We start from the raw sequence: 27,080 nt of genomic DNA, 5'->3' as shown, positions 1-27,080 counted from the left end.
CCGCATCTCTGCACGATTTTACTCGCATACAAACCTGAAAGCTGCCGACCCCGCTAAGCCCCCGACTCTCCCGCCAGGCCCAGGCCTCCCACTCAAAGCCAGACTCAGAACCCACTTCCCGGTTTGTGCCGAGATTCCCCCACAAGATAAGCGCACACTGGACTTCTGTCCCCAGACCACCGCCAGTAACATCATCTTTCATGTAAACTGTTCCTTTTTCGTTGTTTTTTTTAGCGATTTAAAAATTGTTTTATTATATTAAAATTTTAAAGATTGTAGTATAGTTGATTTACTGTAGTGCATCTAACCTATTTCTAAACTGACTTCCCCTCCTGAAACTTCTGAGCAGATAACAAGAAACGCGTACCTTGTCAGTGGCAACAGGAGCCCCCACCTGACTGCCTTGACTATAACTTTTAGCTGGCCAGATTTCTTGCACTCATTTAACAAATATGCTGCTAATGACTCTTGCCGACAAGGCATGATGCCAGGCACTCAGGGGCTGCAGAAATGTGTGACAGATTACTTGTCTTTAAAGGAGTAATTGAGCATTCAGTAGCACTCAAGTAGTGCCTGTCAATAACACCTTTTGTGCAGTGCTTCATTGATTAAGCAGTTTTACTATTTTAGTGGATATTCACAACAAATGTGTAACAGAGCAGGTTATATTATCTGTTTTACAGAAGGTGACACTGAGGCCCAGAAAAGTTAGGCATTTCTCCAGGGTCAGGCTAGTGAAGGCCTAATTCGTGTACTGTTATTGAAAAAGAAAAAAGGAAACTTATGTACAAGATCATTTCAAATATAAACTTGGTAAGAAAGTTGTCAGGGCCACTTAGGCCCTAAGTCAGCCTGGAGACGTAACTGTTTCACAAGTGATCTGAGACTTGTAGGTAACGGAAAATGAGCGAGTTGTTAGAAAGAGGCAGAATACTTACAAAGCTTGGGGACAGAAATATCTCTCTTTTTTTTGTACCACCAGCCTAGACACACTTAACAAAGTATATCCTATGAAAATGTTGGAATTGCATTAAGTTCCATTTTTAATTGAGTCAGAAAATATGACCTCTTTTTTTCCTTAACAGCTATCCAATTTATTTTTGAAATTGTGTCCTTAGTGTTGTAAAATCATTTGAAAATATCTTTGACTAAATAAGACATAATGTCAGAACTTTTTTCAGTGGGCTAACATTCTGTATGCTTGCTACTTTCTTGTTATCAAAAGATGTTTTTCTAAAACTGAGAGATTAAATAACCCTTGAGGGGAGTCTTGCACATCAGAAAAAAAAAAAAGAAAAAAGCTACCAAAACCACTATGAAGGATGTGGGGGATGGGAGGTGGGGTGATGGCTTTCCTACCCTCTTTGCCTTGTCATAATTTGTTCTTAATGGGTAGTTACATGTATAAGGACGATTTTTTAGCACTAACCAGCAGAGTCATCCTTGTGACTAGCTCCCTAAAGCACTGCCTGTCTGGCACCAATGATTGGAAAGGGGACAAAGCAGTACCAGAGTAAGGCATTTCCCTAGGTTTTCCCCTGGTATTGGTTATGCTGTACTGTGGATAGTCGTGCAGCTGTGGCGTATAAGGGAACAGGTTCACTTATTATGTTCACAGAGCTCAGAGAAGACCAGAGAGACTTTGCCCAGGTGCTGATATGGAGCAGGTGTCATCAACAGGCAGACCTGTGCAGATCACTGTGACAGAGGGATATGACTTGGTAAAGTTATTTTCGGGAATCCTAGAAGTCCCTAGTTTATTCGTTCTTCTTAAAAGTACTTTTGTCTTCAGTCTCTTGTCTCTCTGTCAGTCATCCTATTGTGGCTTGGGGAAGAATGTGTTGGGAACATTAGCAGGAGGAATGGAGTTCTGCATATTTCTGTCCCACCAGATCCCTTGGCTTTACATAGTAATGGCACTTCCTTCTCAGTGTTCCTTATTGTCAGTCTATAATCTGCAAGTCATGTCAGTGTGCATAAAATACCTGGCAATTTAAATACTAAACTTAATGAGGGTAAAACAGCTGGTTTTCATTTTCCTAAACAGCAGTTCCTTTCTCCTGAAAAGGATCTGAATTCTTCCAGAGCTTCTCTTGTGATTAATTTCATTTGATGAAACTACAGTATAAGTATTAAACTTTAAAAGAATAATGAAATGTCAAAATATTCATTCAGTACTATGAAGTCAAACAGCTTATTCCAAAACAGGATATAATAAATGATCTCTACTTTATTTGAAAGGTATATATAAATGTGTATATATATATACATAACAGCAAAACACTAGAAAATATATTATTACAGGTAATTAGTTTTTCTATGTGCTTTCCTCACTTTTTCAAAACTTCCACTCCAATTAAAAATGAAATCATAAAAAATTTCCACAGTGTGCTTTTATAATCATATAAACACAATTGAAAAACTTATTTTTCAAAACTTCCAACTTAATGGCCTTTAAATAGAACATTGCATTTAGCTACAGCTGTATTCGTTTAATGACTTTCTGCTGCTGCTGCTGCTGCTAAGTCGCTTCAGTAGTGTCCGACTCTGTGCGACCCCATAGACGGCAGCCCACCAGGCTCCCCCGTCCCTGGGATTCTCCAGGCAAGAACACTGGAGTGGGTTGCCATTTCTTTCTCCAATGCGTGAAAGTGAAAAGTGAAAGTGAAGTCGCTCAGTCCTGTCCGACTCTTCACGACCCCATGGACTGCAGCCCATCAGGCTCCTCCATCCATGGGATTTTCCAGGCAAGAGTACTGGAGTGGGTTGCCATGACTTTCTACTTCCCCCATTTGTATTTGTGGTATAGCTTGTTAGAAAAATGTTTAAAATGTGTCAGTTTAAGTCACAATGGGTTGCCAGAGGTGGGAAAATTCTCTATTTGAATATAATTGTGAAGTATGTTTCTGTCAACAGAAAGGTTTTAAAGGAGATACTTCAGTTACCTTTATTCGTGCAGAATTCAATCAAGTGGTTCTGGGAGACTCTGCAAAAATTACTGTTTCTCCAGAAGGAACTGCAAAATACAACTTCACTTGCAGCTTTGAGTTCAATCCTGAAGGAGGAGGAATCGCTTTAGATGACCTCGCCCACAAGCCTGTGTTCTGTAAGTCCTTGTGATTCTAGATACATTAATTATGTGAGTGATCAGGGTATTCTGAGGTATTTAGTAGCTCTTGTTGGGACAGATGAACACATCTTAACCTTTTTAATCTAGGAATAACACAGAATAATTTGAGTCTTACCTGGTTCTGGCAGTTGTCACTATGACCTGCTAATTTTAATCAGTTTGTATCAAAGACCTTTTGACATGTAACTGGACTTTTTAAAATGACTTAAAACTTTTTTCCAGATTGGCTTTATTCTTTCCAGCGGTTGATAAGAAAACACATATATGATAAAAAAAAAAAAAGAGAATTTATACAATTTTGAAGAAACAGTAAGCAATAACATAGTGAAGTATACATTATACAGAGTGAAATATAAGTATAAGTATAAGTATACATTATACATAAGTATAAGTATATGTATATGTATAAGTATACTTATAAGTATATGTATAAGTATACTTATAGTATAAGTATATGTATAAGTATATGTATAAGTGTGTATAAGTATATGTATAAGTATATGTATATGTATAAGTGTGTATAAGTATAAGTATATGTATAAGTATAAGTATATGTATAAGTATATGTATAAGTATATGTATAAGTGTGTATAAGTATATGTATAAGTATATGTATATGTATAAGTGTGTATAAGTATATGTATAAGTATAAGTATATGTATAAGTATAAGTATATGTATAAGTATATGTATAAGTATAAGTATATGTATAAGTATACTTATACATAAGTATAAGTATGTGTATAAGTATATGTATAAGTGTGTATAAGTATATGTATAAGTATATGTATATGTATAAGTGTGTATAAGTATATGTATAAGTATATGTATAAGTATAAGTATAAGTATATGTATAAGTATACTTATACATAAGTATAAGTATGTGTATAAGTATATGTATAAGTGTGTATAAGTATATGTATAAGTATATGTATAAGTATAAGTATATGTATAAGTATAAGTATATGTATAAGTATACTTATACATAAGTATAAGTATGTGTATAAGTATATGTATAAGTGTGTATAAGTATATGTATATGTATAAGTATAAGTATATGTATAAGTATAAGTATATGTATAAGTATAAGTATATGTATAAGTATATGTATAAGTATACATTATACAGAGTGAAGTAAGCCAGAAGGACAAACACCAATACAGTATACTAACGCATATATATGGAATTTAGAAAGATGGTAACGATAACCCTGTATACGAGACAGCAAAAGAGACACTGATGTATAGAACAGGCTTATGGACTCTGTGGGAGAGGGAGAGGGTGGGAAGATTTGGGAGAATGGCATTGAAACATGTGAAATGTCATGTATGAAACGAGATGCCAGTCCAGGTTCAATGCACGATGCTGGATGCTTGGGGCTGGTGCACTGGGACGACCCAGAGGGATGGTATGGGGAGGGAGGAGGGAGGAGGGTTCAGGATGGGGAACACATGTATAATTTTTTTTAAATTAAAATTGAATAAAAAAAAATAATAATGATAAAGCAATAACATAGAAAGAAGTAAACATACTCTTTTATGAAAAAAAAGAACCCCAAATTTGAAAGCAAGACCAGTGATATATAGATAATTTGATCTATTCATGTGTACAACTCATTTTAATTTCCCTAAAAATATTATTTAAGAACTATTTAGTAACTAATAAATTCTGTTAACAGTCAAACAAGAATGAAGATAATCCTCAAATAAATCCATGGGCATAAATGAATAGACATATAATTGGACTTTGCCGCGTTGGTCTCCTAAGCTGGTTTGGAAGGTTTTCCTTTGTATTCTTATATTTAGGGCTGTCAGATTTAGGGGGAAAAAAAAACAAAGCAAAAAACTATTTGAGACATATTTACACTAAAAAATTATTTGTTCTTTATCTGAAATGCATATTTAATTGGGCATCTGGCAACCCTATCTATACTTCTGTATATTCACCATACTGTAGAATGGTGTAGAATTCACCATACTGCAGTTTTTAACTATCTTCCTTTTTAGAGGAGATACTTTTTGAAATCAGACTGTATCTTAGTTCAGAATTTCTAGCACCTGGAAATATCTGGGATATAAAAGGGCTCAAAAATATTTGTTGAAAGAATGAATGGATAAATAAATGGATAGTTTCTATATTCACACTTTTACAGTTTCTAGCTACATAATATTATCTCTGAAACAGTTTGTCCCTAAACCTATGCTGCTAAGTCACTTCAGTCATATCCGACTGTATGCGACCCCGTAGACGGTAGCCCACCAGGCTCCCCCGTCCCTGGGATTCTCCAGGCAAGAACACTGGAGTGGGTTGCCATTTCCTTCTCCAATGTGTGAAAGTGAAAAGTGAAAGTGAAGTCACTCAGTCGTGTCCAACTCTTAGCGACCCCATGGACTGCAGCCCACCAGACTCCTCCGTCCGTGGGATTTTCCAGGCAAGATTGCCGTACTGGATTGGAAGTCTTTTTTTGTTTTATTTTGTTTTAACCCATATCCTTTTTTTTGATAGGGTGATTTTAAATTTTTTATTTTATTTCTTTATTTTTATTGAAGTACAGTTGATTTATAATGTTGTGCTTGTAAGGTAAGGGAGTTAGAGAAGGCGAGGTTCAGAAAAAAAAGGAGACTGGCACTTTACAGGAACAGATCACCTTTAACGAGGCGAGAGGGGGCAGCAGTCAGATTAGGGAGCTGCTGCACTAACCTAAGAAATGAGTAAGTGTAAATAGGCATGTATGTGGAAAGTTAGGGTCTTAAGGAGACCCTAACTTAAGAAGAACCTGTTCTTCTCCAAGGTTGTTCAGAGTAGTTATCTCTTAAATGCCTGGGGCAAGGAATTTTGGAGATTGGCCAGGGGCTGGACTAGCTAGGAGCTGGGTGAAATCGACCTTAATGTCCATTTTTTCCTTCCCTTGAGAGTTCTTTGTTTTGCATAGAATGGTGGGGAGGACCAGAAGGGGAGTGTTAGCTCCAGGCTATTTTGAGCCTTGTAACTTTCCTTCAGTGCTAATTTCTACTATACAACAAAGTGACTCAGTTATACACATATATGCATTCTTTTTTAATATTCTTTTCCATTATGGTTTATCCCAGGAGATTAGATATATTCCCTGTGCTATACAGTAGGACCTTGTAGTTTATCCATTCTAAACTTGATAGATTGACTTATTAACCTCAAACTCCCAGTCCATCCCTCTCCCTCACCCACTTTGCCTTGGCAACCACAAGTCTGTGGTCTGTGTCTGTGAGTCTGTTTCTGTTTTATGGATAGGTTCGTGTGTGCCATATTTTATTTATTTATTTTTGTTTTGTTTTGTCTTTTTTATTATTAACATTAGTAGCCTTGAGATATGTTTAAATTAGAATTGTCATTTTGAATGTTCACATAAAGATATACTATAACTTGACTTATGAGGACTTTTTTAATTTAAAAAGTTTTTATTGGAATATAGTTGATTTACAGTGCTGTGTTAGTTACTGCCATACAGCAAAGAGTCAGTTACACATACATATATATCCACTTTTTTGTGCCATATTTTAGTTTCCATGTATAAGTGATATCATATGGTATTTGTCTTTCTTTTTCTGACTTACTTCACTTAGTATGGTAATCTCTGGTTGCATCCATGTTGCTGAAAATGGCCTTATTTCAATCTTCATTATGAATGTCTGATATTCTGTTATGTGTGTGTGTGTGTGTGTATGTATGTATCCTCCTTATCCATTCATCTGTCAATGGACATTTAAGTTGTGTCCATGTCTTGGCTATTGTGAATAGTGCTACCATGAATGGGAGTACATGTGTCTTTTTTGAATTTTTTGAATTATGTATCTTTTGAATTATAAATTATAGATGGATAAAATGTGCGTACAAAATTAAATTATGTACCATAATTAAATAAATAGAATAGTGAAGCCTATCTAAGTATTTTGCTAATGCAGAAGCCACAGAAGGAAAACAAAATACATTTTACATAAGCAACTATAAGATATCACAAACTGAGATACAATTTGCAGTTCTGTTCTGTACTTTCCCTTTAAGGAGCTCCTATATACCAATTAAAAAAACACCTAGAACCTAATAGATAAGTCCACAAAGCATATGAAAGAGATCTGAAAATTTCACAGATAAACATAACTTACGGTTAAACATATGGAAAATGTTCAATCTCATTTAATACGAGAAATAAAATTAAGCAGAGATTCCATTTTTACAATTAGCAAGATCACAGAGTTTAATAATGTAACATTTAGGCAAGTATGTTACCAAATTGTATTAACTTTGCCAAAAATGCTGACAGAGGAACCTAAATTTAGAGGAAACAAGGATTGAGAAATAAATACAATGAGAAAGAAAAAAGATGAATCCAGAAGATGAGATTTTCTCTGTAACTGTCCTGATGTCTTCAAGAAAGCAGTGCCATATTAAAATAACGTATGTGGGAGGAGGGACGGTTGTAAATGAAAAGAACATGAAGAACATGACAGCCAATTGCAACATGTGGCCTTTGAGACAAACCAGCTACAGAATAAATTTTGGGGCAGTTAAGAAATGTTAGATGTAGACTGGGCATTAGATGCATTAAGGCATTATATTTAATGCTGTTATGCATATTTACTAGATGCGATAGAGATGTTGCGGTTATATAGGAAAGAATAATATTTTGGATTTGTATACTTTAATATTTGGGAGTAAAATGTAAAGATGTATGTAACTTCCTTGGAAGTATGAAGCAAATATATGCTAACTGTTGTTAAACCTCTGTGATGGTTATAGGGATATTCATTATACTGTGTGTGTGTGTTAGTCGCGTCCAACTCTGCGACCCCATGGACTGTAGCCCACCAGGCTCCTCTGTCCATGGGGTTTTCCAGGTAAGAATACTGGAGTGGGTTGCCATTTCCTTCTCCAGGGGATCTTCCCAACCCAGGGATTGAACCTGGGTCTCCTGCATTGCAGGCAGATTCTTTACCATCTGTGCTACTCATTTTTACATATTTGAAATTTTGCATAATAAATATTGACACATACAAGGAATGATGCTGCAGTGAAAAAACTGGTACATACCTTGCATGCTCTATAAATTACTCCAAGGTGTGCTAAGGCCTGTGCTAGGCAATATGGGAAGATCTGGAACAGTGTTTTTCAAACTACAGATGGTGATTTTTAGTCTTTCTGAAAATTGATTGAGGGAGTCATGACCAGTAATTTCTTATACATGAAACATAATAGAAAATACCTAAGGATTTTGAGCTAGTAAGGATGAATAATACGTGAAACTTTGTTATAATCATATGTACCAGTAAATTATACTTATGTGTGTACATGATTATGATATAAAATCCTTTTTGAAAATAACTTGCATGGAAAAAAGTTTAATAAGTCACTGAGAAGGTCCAGTGTCTCCCACAGGGAGTCGCTAATAATGGTGCCTTCTCGAGTTTCCAGTTCATTTCTCTTAACTTGATTTCTTTGACAGTGCTTTGTTTGTTGCACCTTGGTTATCTGATTTGTGAGTTAGACATGTTCTCATTTCTTTGTTTTGATTTTTCTAGTAACAGTGACTGAAGTTTTACCAAAGGAAAAGAAACAGAAAGAGGAGAAGACCATGGTTCTTGGTCAAGCTGCGGTGGACCTTCTTCCTCTACTGGAAGGTCAGATGTGTGATTTGCTCAACAGCAGAAATAACAAAGCTCGTAAAACTTAGTTCCAGAGAAGTACAAAAATACCCTCAATGAATTTGAGAGATGCGATGAAAAGATGAGCACAGCTATCTCTGCAAAACCCTTCCTTTTCTGGCTTGACTTGGGCTTCTTTTCACAGGAGAAAGTTCGTTTGAAACAATGGTACCACTGCACCCTGTGCCAGGTTCGCCCATAGAACCTTTTCGATCAGGTGTTAAGGTAATCAGAGTTTTAACTCTCCAACATTTCAGCCTGATACTCAGTCAAGACTGTCTGCACTTAAGGTTCAGTTTAGTTGAGTTTAATTCTTCAGGCACCTTCTTTCCTTGTTTTCACAGGCACAGTAGTACTAGGTTCTGGGAAACAAAGATAATAAGGCAGAATCCTACCTTAGGAGTTCATAGTCCACACATCAAAAGTTATGACCACCATTGTGATTAAATGGTGGGGTGGGGTATATGGACACAGAGTAGATATCTGTTACTTTGCCCAGGGGTATATATAGGGAAGGTTTAACCGTAAAAATACTTCTTTAACTGTGTCCTGGTGGGTTAAATTAAGTAGTATATGAAGGCACCTAACACAGTTTCTGTCATGGCAGCCTGCCCCTGACCACTGGAAGAGGGGAAGCATGAACTGGTAGGCTGTGCCACTGGTTTGTGTTCTGGGCTTTGTTTCACAGTTTCTCCTGGCATCGGTAGCTTCTTGAGGCTCTGCTTTTACCACTCTTGTGCAGGTACACACTCACTCTTCAGCGGATACCACAGCTGTCTTCTGTTTCGCACAAGTCAAGGAGAGAGAAAGGCCTAACTGTCCCAACTATTCTGAATGCAGTTCCCTGTTTAACAATTGAGGTGGATCCTTCCTGATTGTTGTGGATTCTGCCACAATCCACTCCTACCTCTGCTGTGATTCTCTCCTCTTATTGTAGGATATGATTGTTTTTTTCTAGTTTTTTTTGGTCGATCTGATTTAATTTTCTTTCTGTCTTTCAAGGATTCCTAAAACTGTGTAGTCCGGTGATGGCATTTCTTGTTCTCGGGCTGTTATAGCATTATTGTTTTATTGATGATAAGGATAATCATTTAGTATCTTTCTGTCATTTCATATGCTGGAAAGAGGTAGATATTTGAGCTCCATTTGCCTTCCTTGGTCCAGTGTCCCAGCTCTGTGCTGTTGATTTCCTTTAAATCACTGTAGGAGAAAAGTTAGTCAAATGATTTGCCAGTCCTCATGACCTCTGCTCATAATATTCCTGTGTTTAATTGTTTCACATACTCAAGGAAAAAATATATGACAAGAGTTCTCACTAATTTTATGTATTAGCATATATACTAGTTTTTTCAAGACTCAGAGACTAAAATTATATAAACCTGTCCTTGAAAAGGAGACTTCAATTTGTCATCTGGTATTCCTTGTCATATTCAATAATACATATTAGAAACCTGAGGGACATTTCACTTATCTTCTCAGAGACGTATTGATCAGAGATACCACATTCTCCAATGTCTCTCTTTCTTAAAAATCTTTCCTCCCTTTGGTATTCTGATTTCTAGCTCACTAACTATACGTTCTTAGGTTCCTGCATTGCATCTCTTTCCCCTGGTGGTGGTGGTGGTAGTACTAAGTCATGTCTGACTGTAGCCCCATGAACTGTAGCCCACCAGACCCCTCTGTCCATGGGATTTCCCAGGCAAGAATGCTGGAGTGGGTTGCCATTCCCTTCTTCAGGGGATCTTTCCGACCCAGGGATTGAACCCAGGGCTCCTGCACTGCAGGCATATTCTTTACCATCTGACTCACCACTGAAGCTCCTCTTTTTCCTCTATCTGTTGCTTAGTATGAAGGTTCTGTCCTTGGTCACCTTCTTTTCTTAATCTGTGTTCAACTCCTAGGGGAGGGCTATCATCCATAAATTTGAGGGGAAGGGTATCATCCATGAATTTCACATGCAGAGTCTGACATTCTGAAATTCAGGAGAGGGGTCTGAGCTGCTGAATTAAATTCTTCAGACCCCTCTCCTGAATTTCAGAATGTCAGACTTTACAATTGCCTACTGATGTCTCTATAATGAAATTCCACTCAACATTTTAAAACTGAACTTAGCATCTTCCTTTTATTTTATATTGGATAGTGGCATCACTCATTCATAAATCATAGGACATATATAGAATCTATATTACTTCCATGACTGCTCACCTGGACTCTGACAGTAATCTGCAAATTGGCCCTACACCAAATCCAGCCTTTTCTATCTCCTCAGTGCCTTTGGAATCTCTCTTCTTAGCTTTATTCTTACACTTTATCACCTTGTAATCTCTCACCTGGAACATTACAAGTAGACTTGTAGCTGCCTTTGCTTCCCTCCAGTTCTGCCTCTTTGCCACCCCATGGCTGCAGCAAGCCAGGCCTCTCTGTCCATCACCAACTCCCGGAGTTCACTCAAACTCACATCCATTGAGTCGGCGATGCCATCCAACCATCTCATCCTCTGTCGTCCCCTTCTCCTCCTGCCCCCAATCCCTCCCAGCATCAGGGTCTTTTCAAATGAGTCAGCTCTTCGCATCAGGTGGCCAAATTATTGGAGTTTCAGCTTCAACATCAGTCCCTCCAATGAACACCCAGGACTAATCTCCGTTAGGATGGACTGGTTGGATCTCTTTGCAGTCCAAGGGACTCTCAAGAGTCTTCTCCAACACCACAGTTCAAAAGCATCAATTCTTTGGTGCTCAGCTTTCTTCACAGTCCAACTCTCACATCCATACATGACCACTGGAAAAACCATAGCCTTGACTAGACGGCCCTTTGTTGGCAAAGTAATGTCTCTGCTTTTGAATATGCTGTCTAGGTTGGTCATAACTTTCCTTCCAAGGAGTAAGTGTCTTTTAATTTCATGGCTGCAATCACCATCTGCAGTGATTTTGGAGCCCAGAAAAATAAAGTCAGCCACTGTTTCCACTGTTTCCCCATCTATTTCCCATGAAGTGATGGGACCAGATGCCATGATCTTAGTTTTCTGAATGTTGAGCTTTAAGCCAACTTTTCACTCTCCTCTTTCATGTTCATCAAGAGGCTCTTTAGTGCTTCTTCACTTTCTGCCATAAGGGTGGTGTCATCTGCATATCTGAGGTTATTGATATTTCTCCCGGAAATCTTGATTCCAGCTTGTGCTTCTTCCAGCCAAGCATTTCTCATGATGTACTCTGCATATAAGTTAAATAAGCAAGGTGACAATGTACAGCCTTGATGAACTCCTTTTCCTATTTGGACCCAGTCTGTTGTTCCATGTCCAGTTCTAACTATTGCTTCCTGACCTGCATACAGGTTTCTCAAGAGGCAGGTCAGGTGGTCTGGTATTCCCATCTCTTTCAGAATTTTCCACAGTTTATTGTGATCCACACAAAGGCTTTGGCATAGTCAATAAAGCAGAAATAAATATTTTTCTGGAACTCTCTTGCTTTTTCAGTGATCCAGCGGATGTTGGCAATTTCATTTCTGGTTCCTCTGGCTTTTCTAAAACCAGCTTGAACATCTGGAAGTTTACGGTTCATGTATTGCTAAAGCCTGGCTTGGAGAATTTTGAGCATCACTTTACTAGTGTGTGAGAAGAGTACAATTGTGCGGTAGTTTGAGCATTCTTTGGCATTGCCTTTCTTTGGGATTGGAATGAAAACTGCCCTTTTCCAGTCCTGTGGCCACTGCTGAGTTTTCCAAATTTGCTGGCATATTGAGGGCAGCACTTTCACAGAATCATCTTTTAGGATTTGAAATAGCTCAACTGGAATTCCATCACCTCCACTAGCTTTGTTTGTAGTGATGCTTCCTAAGTTCCACTTGACTTCACATTCCAGGATGTCTGGCTCTAGGTGAGTGATCACACCATCGTGATTATCTGGGTTGTGAAAACCTTTTTTGTACAGTTCTTCTGTGTATTCTTGCCACCTCTTCTTAATATGTTCTGCTTCTGTTAGGTCCCTACCATTTCTGTCCTTTATTGAGCCCATCTTTGCATGAAATATTCCCTTAATATCTCTAATTTTCTTGAAGAGATCTCTGGTCTTTCCCATTCTATTGTTTTTCACTCTTTCTTTGCATTGATCACTGAGGAAGGCTTTCTTATCTCTTCTTCCTATTCTTTGGAACTCTGCATTCAGATGCTTATATCTTTCCTTTTCTCCTTTGCTTTTTGCTTCTCTTCTTTCCACAGCTATTTGTAAGGCCTCTTCAGACGGCCATTTTGCTTTTTTGCATTTGTTTTTCCTGGGGATGGTCTTGCTCCCTGTCTCCTGTACAATGTCACGAACCTCCATCCATAGTTCATCAGGAACTCTTGTCTATCAAATCTCGTCCCTTAAATCTATTTCTCACTTCCACTGTATCATCATAAGGGATTTGATTTAGGTCATACCTGAATGGTCTTATGGTTTTCCCCACTTTCTTCAATTTAAGTCTGAATTTGACAATAAGGAGTTTATGATCTGAGCCACAGTCAGCTCCCGGTCTTGTTTTTGCTGACTGTATAGAGCTTCTCCATCTTTGGCTGCAGAGAATATAATCAATCTGATTTCGGTGTTGACCATTTGGTGATGTCCATATGTAGAGTCTTCTCTTGTGTTGTTGGAAGAGGGTGTTTGCTATGACCGAATCTTGGTAGCCTTACTAAAAAGATCATTCCTAGAGCTTTTCATGCTGCCAGAAATGCTCTTTCATCTTTGAAAAACAGAAATATGTTAAAGAACATGATTTTCAAATATTTAATAAAAAACATAAAATTTTTTTCAGCACTATATTTAAATTACAGAAATAATCATAAAATACAGACTGGCAATAAAAGCACCCTAATCTCACTCACTCATGTGCAACTATTAATAACATTTCAGTATAAAACTTTCTGATTCCTCTTCTATATATATTTGTATTCACACTTGCCCTCAGAAAGAAAGGGCTCCAACTTTGAGATAAGATTCTCTTCTTGGCTTTGTCTCTAACTTATGGGACCTAGAAAGAGTTATTTGAATCCTCTGTATGGAAATAATTAAACCTGACCTTCTTACCTTGAACAGTGATGTGAGATTCAAATGAGATAATGTAAAACCTGGGGAGGCCTCTGGTGTTTTAAAATTTCTGTGTAATTTTACTCTTTTATAGCAGTGCAGCCTTGAAGTTAAAGTATTTGTCGCAGAGCCCTTATTGACCCCAGCCCAGATCTCAGGAGGCAATCTTCTGAAGGTCACATTGGAGGCTGCCTACTCTGTGCCTGAATCCTTCCTTCCGATAGGGCCGCTGCAGAACTACATGGTTGGAATGCAAGTTCCGTCAGCTGGAGAGGTAAAGACTTACAGCGCGATATTTATACAGATTTAAACACTCGTATGGCCATCTCTTCCTCACCTTCTAAGATTTTATTCAAAGCAAGCTCTGTTAACAGTTGAGTTTTTTAGGCTCAAAAAAATGAAGTTTACTTCTGTTTTATACATTTATGTTAATTGTATAGTTTACATGTTACATATAGTCTATGTATAATTTATATCAATAAATACATATTTATTGTGGAAAATATGTAAATCACTTAAAAACTGACAATTTTTGGAAGTCGTATTTGTACAAAGATTACTTTTTTGCATATATATTGTAAATTTTGTATGGTGTTTTACATTATAGTCTTTTACATGCAAGTTATTTCCTTAGTCCAGATTTCTATAGAATGATGTGTATGGGTTTTTTGAGGCTCTTAAAAGAGATTTCAAATTGCTTGCTAAAAAAGCATAATTAGTTTCATCTGCTTTATTGCCATTTTACACTTTTTGTCTGGAAATCTCCAATTCCTCGTCACCATCAGCACTCCCACCTGCAGTGCGATGTCTCCAATATTTACCAACTCTTGTTATTTTCTTTTTTCATAATAGCCATTCTAATAGGTATGAAGTAGCAAACCTTATGTGTTTGATTTATATTTCCCTAGTGAAATAAAAATTAAAAGATGCTGAGCATCTTTTCATGTGCTTACTGGCCCTTTTATATCTTCTTTGGGGAAATATCTATTCAAGTCCTTTGCTCATTTCTGACCTGGGTTGTTTGTCTTTTTGTTGTTGGCATTTTGGGAGTCCTCTATATTTTTTAGCTGTTAATCCCTTACCAGATACGTGATGTGTAAGTATTTTCTCCCATTCTGTTGGTTGCCTTTTCTTACGCTGGTTAGTATCTTTTGATACCCCAGAGTTTTCAGTTTTGATGAAGTTCTATTTATCCATTTTTTAATTTTGTTATAACCAAGAAATCATTGCCAAATACGATGTCCAGAGGCTTTCCCCCTGTGTTTGCATCTAACAGTTTTATAGTTTTAGCTCTTATGTTTTGGCCTTTGATCCATTTTTGAGTTAATATTTGTATATGGTGTTAGGTAAGAATGAATCTCATTCTTTTGCATGGGAATAACTAGTCTTCTTAGAACCATTTGTTGGAAAGACTGTCCTGTCCGTATTGAATGGTTTTGACATCCTTAATTTTGGCAATTTTTGCTAGCATTATTGGGTTTTTTTTTGAGGAGCAGATTTTCAAAGATTGTTACTCTACTATCCTGTAGAGGCCCCTCCTTCACAGAAGTCTTAAAACCCAAAGAATTAGAATATTTGACTTATAGGTTATGCCAATTTTAACTTTTATAATAGACTACAAAATTGTTTTCCATAGTTATACCAAATTACATTTCCATCAACTATGTGTAAGAATATCATTAACTTTACAGTGCTGTCAACACTTAATATTTTCACACTTTGACTCTGCCAATCTGTGGTTTAAAACAATATCTCATGGTTTTAATATGCATTTCACTTATTCATATTTAGCATGTTTTTATTTAAATGTTGGATTTTCTAATTTGCTTTTCTCTAAATTGTGTATTTATAGACTTTGCCAATTTTCTGTTGCAAATTTATTTTAGATGAATTGCAAATACAAAAATGTTTATATTTTTAGCCTTTGTCACATTTGTTTTGTAAAAGAATTTTTAAAAAGGTACATCATGACTCTCATATAAATATAAAATGAAATAAAGGGATTAAACCAATTCAAACAAGAATCTGAGCAAATGACCCAGATTTGTTCAGAGGTGAGGTTGCTTACCTTTTCCTGGTAAGCAACCAGGAAAGTTGTAATATGTTTGCTGATAATTCAAAACTTATCATCAGCCATAGGGCAATAATCAGTTATATTTTTACTGGACGAAATACATGTGCATATCTATGGACAAGAATAATTTGCATTATTATCAATTTTCTATAAATTACAGAATTATAAAATAGCACAAAGACAAATGAAGGACATAAGCCCCTATTTAGACTCAGATAATCACAGAAGGGTCTATTAGACAATACCTGATATTCCATTGAAAAGACACTTCAGTAATCTTTTTTTGTCCACTTCATAGTCTTTTACAAAATTTCCTGTTACATGGTATTTATTTCTATAGAAGGACTATCCCATCTTCTTCAAGAACGGAACTCTGAAGCTTGGAGGGGAAAGAGAACCTGTTCCTAGGCCCAAAAAATGGCCTATTCCCAACATTCTGGCTCCCGGAGCCAACAACATTCCTGACAGTTTCATCGTTGGTGGTCCTTACGAGGAAGAAGAAGGGGAGCTCAACCACCCCGAGGTGAGAGAATGAGATGGTTTGTGGTGGCAATCTCAGTGCACTGGCATATGATAAAACACGTTTACAGTTTGTAAATCACTGTAACTCATACACACCCATTACCTCTTAAACAGTTATGTCAAAACAATTATCTATAAAAATTCTGATTAAAATGTTTCCTGACTTAAGTCCAACAAGCAAAATAATTGATTTACTTCATATTTTACTCTTTATCTCATTTGCAATTTATTTATTTATGAGTAGGTTATGATACAGTCACAAGTTGAAAAAGCATTAAGAGATATGCAGTTGAATTCTCCCTGCTCGTCCTTGTCTCTTCTTCCTAATTCCTTCCTCGATCATCACCCTGAAAGTTAACCTTCACTATAGTTTCTTGTGTTCCTTTTTGGATACTTTTTTATGAACATAAATAAAGCAAAAGTACATAGTCAAAGGAAGACTCAGAAGCAAAAACGTTTAGAAAAGTAAAGTTTCCTAAAGATTCCTCACAAAAGGCGCAAGGGAGTCAGATTCCAGAAGGACTGGCTTATAGACATCGACAAAGTAAAAGGCAGGGATCAAATTGTTTTTCTTTAGGGAGTCCGCATTTACAGAAAGTATTCAAAGTCTTGCTGTTTTCAGAACTAGAACCTGTCAGGAAGACTATGCTATTTTTGCTTTATTTCAAGTGTGAAGTGTTTATTTATTTTTAACTGAGTATTAAACTACTACTACCGCTAAGTTGCTTCAATCGTGTTCAACTCTGTGCAACCCCATACACGGCAGCCCATCAGGCTCCCTGTCCCTGGGATTCTCCAGGCAAGAACACTGGAGTGGCTTGCCATTTCCTTCTCCAATGCATGAAAGTGGAAAGTGGAAAGTGAAAGTGAAGTCGCTCAGTCGTGTCCGACTCCTAGCGACCCCATGGACTGCAGTGCACCAGGCTCCTCCGTCCATGGGATTTTCCAGGCAAGAGTACTGGAGTGGGGTGCCATTGCCTCCTCCGAACTGAGTATTATATAAAGTGCTTAATCATATTGGAAGCACAGAAACTGTGTTTTTTCTTCATGTATTCATACACACAAATATCTACATGTATTCTTTTCCTATCATTTTTTTCCACAAATGGTGACATACTCACATACTTCTGCAGCTTGCTTTTTTTGCTTTATAGTATATCGTGGAGATTTTTCCCACATAAATATACGAAGAGCATTCTCATTCTTTTTCTTTATTTGTACTTGCTATATGATATGAAGTAGTATGAACATACTTTAATTTGCTTAATTAGTCTCCTGTTGGTGGACATTTAAGTTGTTGAAATTATTCTTTATATTCCTTCCTTTGTTCCCTCCTTCCCTCTCTCCTTCTGTTCCTTCCTTCCTTCCTTCATATTTTTCTACAACATATGTTTGTCAAGGGCATAGGAAATTCTGTAAACACATTTGCAAATGTGTCTTGAACAAACTGATAATCATTAGTGGAAACATTTGATGAAGTAATTATATAGTGCGTGGTTGAATTATTTTGGCGTCTGATTCTAAATATTTTAAATAGCGCCACTTGGGAAGCCCAGAGATAAGGCTAGCAGTATGTTAAAAATATTGTGTAGTGTCTTTTCTCATCATTGTGATTACTAAAAATTCATGCTTTACTTATATTAATATTTTCACTTAGATATTTTATTTTAGATATTTAGATTTTATGTCCCATTTTAGTTTGGATAACTAGTTCTCAACCTTGGTTGCTCATCACAGTCACCTAGAAAACTTTTAAAACAATGGTGGCCAAACTCTAACCAGGTCAATTGTATAAGAATTTACTTTTAAAGTAATACCATTGTGTATACGTACCACAGCTTTCTTAGCCATTCATCTGCTGATGGACATCTAGGTTGCTTCCATGTCCTGGCTATTATAAACAGTGCTGCGATGTTATGTCCATCAGCAGATGAATGGATAAGAAAGCTGTGGTACATATACACAATGGAGTATTACTCAGCCATTAAAAAAAATACATTTGAATCAGTTCTAATGAGGTGGATGAAACTGGAGCCTATTATACAGAGTGAAGTAAGCCAGAAAGAAAAACACCAATACAGTATACTAACGCATATATATGGAATTTAGAAAGATGGTAACGATAACCCTGTATACGAGACAGCAAAAGAGACACTGATGTATAGAACAGTCTTTTGGACTCTGTGGGAGAGGGAGAGGGTGGGATGATTTGGGAGAATGGCATTGAAATATGTATAATATCATATATGAAACGAGTCTCCAGTCCAGGTTCAATGCACGGTACTGGATGCTTGGGGCTGGTGCACTGGGACGACCCAGAGGGATGGTATGGGGAGGGAGGAGGGAGGAGGGTTCAGGATGGGGAACACATGTATACCCGTGGCAGATTCATTTTGATATATGGCAAAACCAATACAATATTGTAAAGTTAAATAAAATAAAATTTAAAATAAATAAATAAAGTAATACCAATGCCCAAGTTTTGATTTTTTGTTTTTAAAAGCTTCCAGATAGTTCTAATATGCATTCAGGGTTTAGAATCACTGATTGAGGTTATGTGAATGAATGTTTGGCAGTTAGTATTGGATTGAAAAAAGGATAATATAAGTAATTTCTTCTGTGTACTAAAGTACTCAAAACTTTAAGATGGTGTTAGTGTTTTTAGTAGTAGTCATACTTAAAGTAGTAATAGTAGTAGTAATAAAACTATTATGATCAAATCCATTAAAAGAATGCCCTCAGATGGAGCTGGAGGCAACCATGCCATACTGAGAGAATAAAAGTCTCTGTCTTATGATTTTATAGGATAGGGAATTTAGGAACCAAGCGGAATGCATGAAGAAAAGGATTACTTGGGACTTGGAAAGTCGCTGCTACCTTGATCCTCCTGCAGTGGTCAGGTAGGAAGAGGGAGGGAGTATGTCTAACCAATAGGGACTGTGGGAAGAAATGTTTTATTATACTTTTGTTTATTTACAATTGAGTTAAGGTGATCTGAGAGTCTCTTCTACCACACGTACTAATAGCAGGCTTCTAGTGATGGTGGTTTAACCATGTGGATTCTTCTCTTTCATATAAAAGAAGGTCAGACCTAGTATGTGTGGTGGCTCTAGGTACTATTAGGTATGCAGCCTCTTTCTCTTTGCTCTGCCTTCTTTGATGTGTGCATTCCATACACAAGGTTATCTCATGGGTCAAGATGGCTCATTGGCTCTCTAGCCTGCACGGTCACATTCCTGGCAGAAAGTTGGAAGAGGCAACTGCTCATGGATTAAAAAAGGAAACATGCGGGCTGTATTAGCCCTTTTTGTAGAACCTTCCTTCATCTCATTGCCCATCTCTCGAAGAAAAAGAGACTTAGGAAAGAGTGGTTTTGTTGGACACATTGTCACCCATACCAGATCAGGATTTATTTACTAAAGCAGAACATGACACAGTTTTGTGTGGTTACCTGTCAATCTCTGGTTGACCTAGTGATTAGGGAGAAGTGAGAAATAGAGGATTATCAATGTATGTATTATCTGAATGAAAATATATATCTTTTTTAATTAATAGGCTATTTTTAGAACAGTTTTAGAATTTTGGAAAAATTGATTACATATTTCAGAGTTCTATATACCCAACTTGATTGTAGTGTATAATATAAATGTACACTGTTTGATTTGCTGATACTTCATTAAGGATATATTTTTTGCTATTATTACTTTGAACAGTTATCTATTTGACTAATTAAAAGTAAGAAAAAAATTTAAATTTATTTTACCTAAATCTTTTTCATTCTGATTCTCTTCCTGTCGTTATATGGATCCATATTTTCTGACCCACCTCATATCTTTTTCTGTGAAGACTTTTAGCATTTCTTGCATGACAGGTTTACTGGCCACAACTTGTTTCCATTTTTGTTTGACTAAAAGTCTTATCTTTCCTTCATCTTTGAAGGATAATTCCAGTAGATACAGAATTCTAAGTTGGTAGTTTGTTTCTTTCAGAATTGTAAGTATTACACATCATTCTCTTCTTGCTTGCATGATTTCTGAAAGAAAATCCAAGATAATTCTTATCCTTGTTCCTCTATAGGTAAGTTTTTTTTTTTCTCTGACTTCAAGATTTTCTTTCTCTTTGGCTTTCTACAATTTGAATATGATATACCTAGGTGTAGATTTTATATATATATATATTGTGCTTGGTGCTCTCAGCTTTCTCGATCTGTGGTATCTGTCATTAATTTGGTAAAATTTGCAGCCATTGTGACTTCAAATATTTCTTCTGCTTCTTTCTCACTCTTTTCCCCTCTGGTATTCCTATATACCTTTTGTAATTGTCCCACATTTCTTAGATATTCTTTTGTGATTTAAAAACTTTTTTCTCCTTTCTGTTTCAGTTTGGAAAATTTTTATTGGCTCAGTAGCTTCAAGATCACAGATTTTTTTCCTCAGTTTATGTCCAGTCTGTTGATAAGCCCATCAAATTAATTTTTCTTTTTTGTTAGTGTTTTTGGTTTCCAACGTTTCCTTTTGATTCTTTCTTAGAATTTCCATCTCTCTATTTATATTACCCATCTGTTCTTACATGTTTTCTACTTATTCCATTAGAGCTCTTATCATATTAATCAATTATTTTAAATTATCTACCTGATAATTTCAAAATCTGTGTCATATCTGAGTCTAGTTCACACGATAGCTTTGCCTCTTCAGATGGTATTTTTCTTGCCTTTTAGCATTTCTTGTAGTTTTTTTCTTTTGAAGGCTGGACATTATGTTTTGGGCAATAAGAAATGTGGTGATTGGGTTTTCCGGGTGAGGTTTTATGTTAACCCGATTGGGAGGTAGGCTGTATTTAATTCTTTCAATAGCTGTGAGCACTAGAGGCTTCAGCGTCCTTTTACTCCTTCCCTATTGTCTCTGGGTATGCTCAGAGCTTTTTCCCAAATAGGGTTTGTGTTTGAAGATTCTCACTTATAATTCACTGTTATTATACTGGATCCTGTTGAATGGTGGTAGTGTTGGGGAAAGGAAGTTTTCTATAATCCTGTGATTAAATCTCAGTATTTTAATGAGTTTGAGTCCCGAGGTTGTGACTTCATAAGTGTATCTTTTTTTCTTCCTCGTCTCATGTGAGAGAGGAAGGCTAAATAGGGCTACTACTACTACTAAGTCGCTTCAGTCGTGTCCGACTCTGTGCGACCCCATAGACGGCAGCCCACCAGGCTCCGCCGTCCCTGGGATTCTCCAGGCAAGAACACTGGAGTGGGTTGCCGTTTCCTTCTCCGATGCATGAAAGTGAAAAGTGAAAGTGAAGTCGCTCAGTCGTATCCGACTCTAGCAACCCCATGGACTGCAGCCTACCAGGCTCCTCCGTCCATGGGATTTTCCAGGCAAGAGTAGTGGAGTGGGGTGCCACAAATAGGGCTAGAGTTGTCTAATTGCCCTTTCCCTGGGTCAAATAAAACTCTGATGTAGTTTCCCTTATAGAGCAGGCCTTTATTACAGAGAACACTCTGGACATATTGTAATACAGTTACTTTTCCCTTCTTTCTCCCTAAGATAATTTTTCTTCTGTTTTCACCATAAGAATCTGATGGAACTCCTTGATTTAAATCCCAAGAAAGTATAGAGACTCCCTAAGAGTGGGCATCCAGTTTTTAACTCTCTGGTTAGTTCATTCTCAGTCTCCAGCAGTTTTTCACAATTATCTTTAAAGTGTTTCTACCAGTTAAACTGGCTCTAGTGGCTTCTGACGCCTGTAAGCTAATCTTAGCTATGCTTCTTTGTACTTGCTTGTTTCTCTATATTTCAAGGTGGTGATTTGCCGTATGAACTTAATTCTTAGGTGGATCTAAGAAAAGTCATTGGTTTTTTATTTGAACAGCTTTTTTCTTGTTGTGAAGACAAGAATGACAGCTTTCAAGCTCTTTATGTGTCCAGGGTGACACTGGAAGTCCTACTGGGATTACTTTCACAGTAGAAATAAATGTATTTTGTACTTTGTGCGTACTTGTTTGATTATTTCTTTAGAATTAATCGCTAGAAGTAGAATTTCTGGGTCAAGGACTATGAACATTTTAAAGACTTTTGATTCGTATTGTCAAACTGCTCTCAAAAACTATAATTTGCTTCTCCTAGCAATATAGGATAATTATTTTTGGAATTTTATAACTATGAAAAGGTTTTAAAAGTTCACATACCGAATAAGAATTTTTGCATATAAGTATTCGGTTACTTTTAAAGAGAGGAATACTTCATTTTTTTTTTCTTCTTCTTCTTTTTTTTTTTACGACCCCATGGACTGTAGCCTACCAGGCTCCTCTGTCCATGGGATTTACCAGGCAAGAATACTGGAGTGGGTTGCCATTTCCTTCTCCAGGAATACTTCATTTTAACCTTAATTATACTAACCTCATTTTTGCATATAATGCTAATGGGCTGATTCTTGATTTGCAGCTTTCAGAAACGAATTGCTGATTGCCGATTTTGGCCTGTAGAGATCACAAGGGTTCCTCTGGTTGCTGTGCCCAAAGGGAAATCTGCTAAATTCGAAAAGGTAAATTTGTTCACTTAAAAATAATTGTAGAAGAAATGCTATGTCAGACCCAGCCTGTTACTCTGCTTCTAATTCTGATACCAAAGGAAAATGTGAACCGTGTGGCTGTTCCCTAGGGTAGCCAGTTCATCCTAATTTGCTTAATATTAATAATTTCCCAGTTTTAGTGCTGCAAGTCTCATGTGTCAGGAGACTCCCTTGTTCCTGGCAAATCAGAATGACTGGTAACCCTAGTTCCCTGTTGTCCACTAAAAGTTATTTAGGCTTTATTCTCAGATATCCTATTTCCCTTTAGCCCTCTGTTATAGTTTTACCACAAGTAAAACTATGAAATAGGCTTTGAATACATCAAAAGTAGCTAAATATTGGCTGTATGGTTCAACCTAATACATCTTTCCAAATTTATTTTAGACTGACCTACTTAAAATGTTTTAGCCTGCTAATTTTCATAGGTGTGCTACTACTCTGAAAAGATATAGCTTTGATGAGCCTGGAACAAGTTCTCTACTGTTTTTTGTTTGTTTATGATAAAAATAAATGCATGTGTCCGAATGACTCTATTTCCAATTCATCCCACTGACTATGCCAACAGTTGCTTCCTATCCTGCTAAAGAAGAAAACCACAGGAAGTAGGTCAATAAATGTCTACTGCAAAAGACCTGTCTTTAAAAAAATTGAAATATAGTTATTGCACAATATCGTTAGTTTTTCAGGTGTACTATATAATGATTTGACACTTACATACATTATGAAGTGTTCACCATGGTGAGTCTAGTAGCCATCTGTCCCCATGTAAAGTTATTACAGTAATATTGACCACATTCCTTATGTTGTGTATTATTACAGTATATCTCTGTGACATATATTACATAACTGGTTGTGTGGACCTCTTAATCTCCTTCAGTTGTTTTCTCTCACCCACTCAATCACCGCTCCCTTCGGGCAACTACCCGTTTTTCTCTGTTTTTGTTTTGTTTTATTCTTTCTTTTTGATTCCACATATAAGTGAGATGATGTGGTATTTGTCTTTCTGTGTCTGGCTTATTTCACTTAGCATAATACTTTCTAGATCCATCCATGTTGTCACAAATGGCAAGATTTCTTTTTTATGGCTGAGTAATATTCAAAAGCAGAGACATTACTTTGCCAATAAAGGTCTGTCTAGTCAAGGCTATGGTTTTTCCTGTGGTCATGTATGGATGTGAGAGTTGGACTGTGAAGAAGGCTGAGCACCGAAGAATTGATGCTTTTGAACTGTGGTGTTGGAGAAGACTCTTGAGAGTCCCTTGGACTGCAAGGAGATCCAACCAGTCCATTCTGAAGGAGATCAGCCCTGGGATTTCTTTGGAAGGAATGATGCTAAAGTGGAAACTCCAGTACTTTGGCCACCTCATGTGAAGAGTTGACTCATTGGAAAAGACTCTGATGCTGGGAGAGATTGGGGGCAAGAGGAGAAGGGGACAACAGACGGTGAGATGGCTGGATGGCATCACTGACTCGATGGACGTGAGTCTGAGTGAACTCCGGGAGTTGGTGATGGACAGGGAGGCCTGGCGTGGTGCGATTCATGGGGTCACAAATAGTCGGACACGAGTGAGCGACTGAACTGAACTGAATATTCCATTGTATATGTGTGTGTGTATGTGTGTGTATATATACCCACACATACACACACACATATACATATGCCACATCTTCTTTGTCTTTTTATCTTTTTAAATAAAGGTATATATTTATTTTTGGCTTTGCTGGGTCTTCGTTGCTTCATGGGCTTTTCTCTAGCTGCGCTGTGTGGATACTAGGCTCCAGTTGAAGCGCACAAGCTTCTCATTGCACTGCTTGTTGCAGAGCGTGAGCTCTAGAGCGTGGGGGCTTCAGCAGCTGTGGCATGTGGGCACAGTAGTTGTGGCTCCCGGGCTCTGGAGCACAGGCCCAGTAGTTTTGGCACTTGGGCTTAGTTGCCCCGTGGCATGTGGAATCTTCTGTACCAGGGATGGAACCCATGTCTCCTGCTTTGTCAGATGGATTCTTTACTACTGAGCCACCAGGGAAGCCCTTTATTTATCTATTGATAGACACTTAGGTCACTTCCATATCTATTTTACATAATCCTGTGATGAATATTGAAGTGCATATTTCTTTTCCAGTTAGTGATATTGTTTTCTTCAGGTAAATATGCCAAAGTGAAAATGCTAGATCAGATGGCAGGTATATTTTTAATTTTCTGTGGAACCTCCCTAGCGTTTTCCATAATGGCTCACCAATTTATAATCCCATCAACAGTACATTGTTGTACTGTTGTACTGAGAAGAGACTTCCCTTTTCTCCACATCCTTGCCAGTGCTTATCATCTTTTGATGGCAGCCATTCTGACAGGGGGCTTCCCACATGGCTCACTGGTAAAGAATCTGCCTGCCAAGACAGAAGACACAGGTTCAATCCGTGGGTTGGGAAGATCCTCTGGAGGAGGAAATGGCAACCCACTCTAGTTTCTTTGCCTGGACAGTCCCATGGACAGAGGACCCTGGTGAGCTACACTCCATGGGGTCACAAAATGCTGGACACGGCTGAGCACACGTGCATGCTTTCTTACAGGTGTGAGATGATGTTTCGTTGTGGTTTTGATTTGCATTCCCCTGATGGTGCTTGATATTGAACATCTTTTCACATACCTGTTGGTCATCTGTATGCCTTCTCTGGAAAAATGCCTATGAACAACTTCTGCCCAGTTTTAAATCCAGGTGTTTGGGTTTTTTTTAGGTTGTGTTGTATGAGTTCTTTGTACTTGTTGGATATTAACCCCGTTTTGAATATATAGTTTGCAAATGTTTTCTCCCATTTAGTAAGTGGCCTTTTTGTTTTGCTCATAGTTTCTTTTCCTGTGTAAAAACGTTTTAGATTGATATAGTCCAATTTATTTTTACTTTTGTTTCCCTTGCCTGAGGAGTCATATCCAATAAATACTGCTGCCAAAGAGTGGATTGCCTCTGTTTCTCTCTAGAAGTTTTATGGTTTCAGGTGTTACATTTAAGTCTTTTATCCATTTTGAGTTTAGTTTTGTGTACATTTTGAGAAAGTAGGCCAGCTGATTCTTTTGCTTGTCCAGTTTTCCCATCACCATTTATTGAGGAGGCTGTATTTTTCATTGTGTATTCTTCTTTCCTATGTTATAAATTAATTGACCATATGAGTGTTATTTCTTTACTCTCTATTCTGTTCCATTGATCTATGTGTGTTTTTGTGCCAGTACCATACTGTCTTTATTACCCTAGCTTTGTGCTGCTGCTGCTGCTGTTAAGTCGCTTCAGTCATGTCCGACTCTGTGCGACGCCATAGGCGGCAGCCACCAGGCTCCCCCATCCCTGGGATTCTCCAGGCAAGAACACTGGAGTGGGTTGCCATTTCCTTCTCCAGTGCATGAAAGTGAAAAGTGAAAGTGAAGTCGCTCAGTCGTGTCCGACCCTCAGCGACCTCATGGACTGCGGCCTACCAGGCTCCTCCGTCCATGGGATTTTCCAGGCAAGAGTACTGGAGTGGGGTGCCATTGCCTTCTCCGACTCTAGCTTTGTAGTATAGTTGAAATCAGGGAGCATGATATCTTCAGCTTTGTTCTTCTTTGTTGAGATTGTTTTGGTTATTCAGAGTCTTTTGTGGCTCCTTTTAGAGCCTTTAGAGCCTCCTTTTTCGCAAATTTTAGAATTATTTGTTTTAGTTCTGTGAAAAATGCCCTTGATATTTTGATAGGAATTGCACTGAATCTTTAGTGCCTGGAGAGTTGTATTTTAACAATATTAATTCTTTCAATCATAAGCATGGTATATTTTTACATTTGTTTGTGTCATCTTCAGTTTCTTTCCTTAGTATCTTGTACTTTTCAGAGTACAAGTCTTTTGCTACCGTACTTATATTTATTTCTAGATATTTTATTCTTTTTGATGCATTTTTAAATGGGAGTGTTTTCTTAATTCTTCTTTCTGATAATTCATTGTTAGTATGTAGAAATGCAGTGGATTTCTGATATTGATTTTATATCCTGAAAATTTATTGAATTCATTTATTAGTTCTAGTAGTTTTGGGAGG

The 27,080-nt window shown here is 37.3% G+C and overlaps 1 protein-coding gene across 1 annotated transcript in view; it reads left to right on the top strand.

The window, feature by feature from the left end:
- The window catches only part of CFAP70 (cilia and flagella associated protein 70), an 83,440-nt gene that overhangs the window by 560 nt on the left and 55,800 nt on the right, over window positions 1-27,080 (top strand). Inside the window, exons 2-9 of the mRNA XM_027530681.1 lie at window positions 1,619-1,721; window positions 2,917-3,106; window positions 8,682-8,780; window positions 8,950-9,029; window positions 13,959-14,138; window positions 16,279-16,461; window positions 19,266-19,360; window positions 22,901-23,000. Coding sequence (XP_027386482.1) covers window positions 1,659-1,721; window positions 2,917-3,106; window positions 8,682-8,780; window positions 8,950-9,029; window positions 13,959-14,138; window positions 16,279-16,461; window positions 19,266-19,360; window positions 22,901-23,000 — 990 coding nt within the window. The 5' untranslated portion in view covers window positions 1,619-1,658. The remainder of the gene's footprint in view (window positions 1-1,618; window positions 1,722-2,916; window positions 3,107-8,681; window positions 8,781-8,949; window positions 9,030-13,958; window positions 14,139-16,278; window positions 16,462-19,265; window positions 19,361-22,900; window positions 23,001-27,080) is intronic.

The sequence above is a fragment of the Bos indicus x Bos taurus genome, chromosome 28, assembly GCF_003369695.1.
Source record: "Bos indicus x Bos taurus breed Angus x Brahman F1 hybrid chromosome 28, Bos_hybrid_MaternalHap_v2.0, whole genome shotgun sequence".
NCBI lineage: Eukaryota > Metazoa > Chordata > Mammalia > Artiodactyla > Bovidae > Bos > Bos indicus x Bos taurus.
The sequence above is the reverse complement of the archived record's forward strand: the minus strand, read 5'-3'. Positions and strand labels throughout refer to the sequence as shown.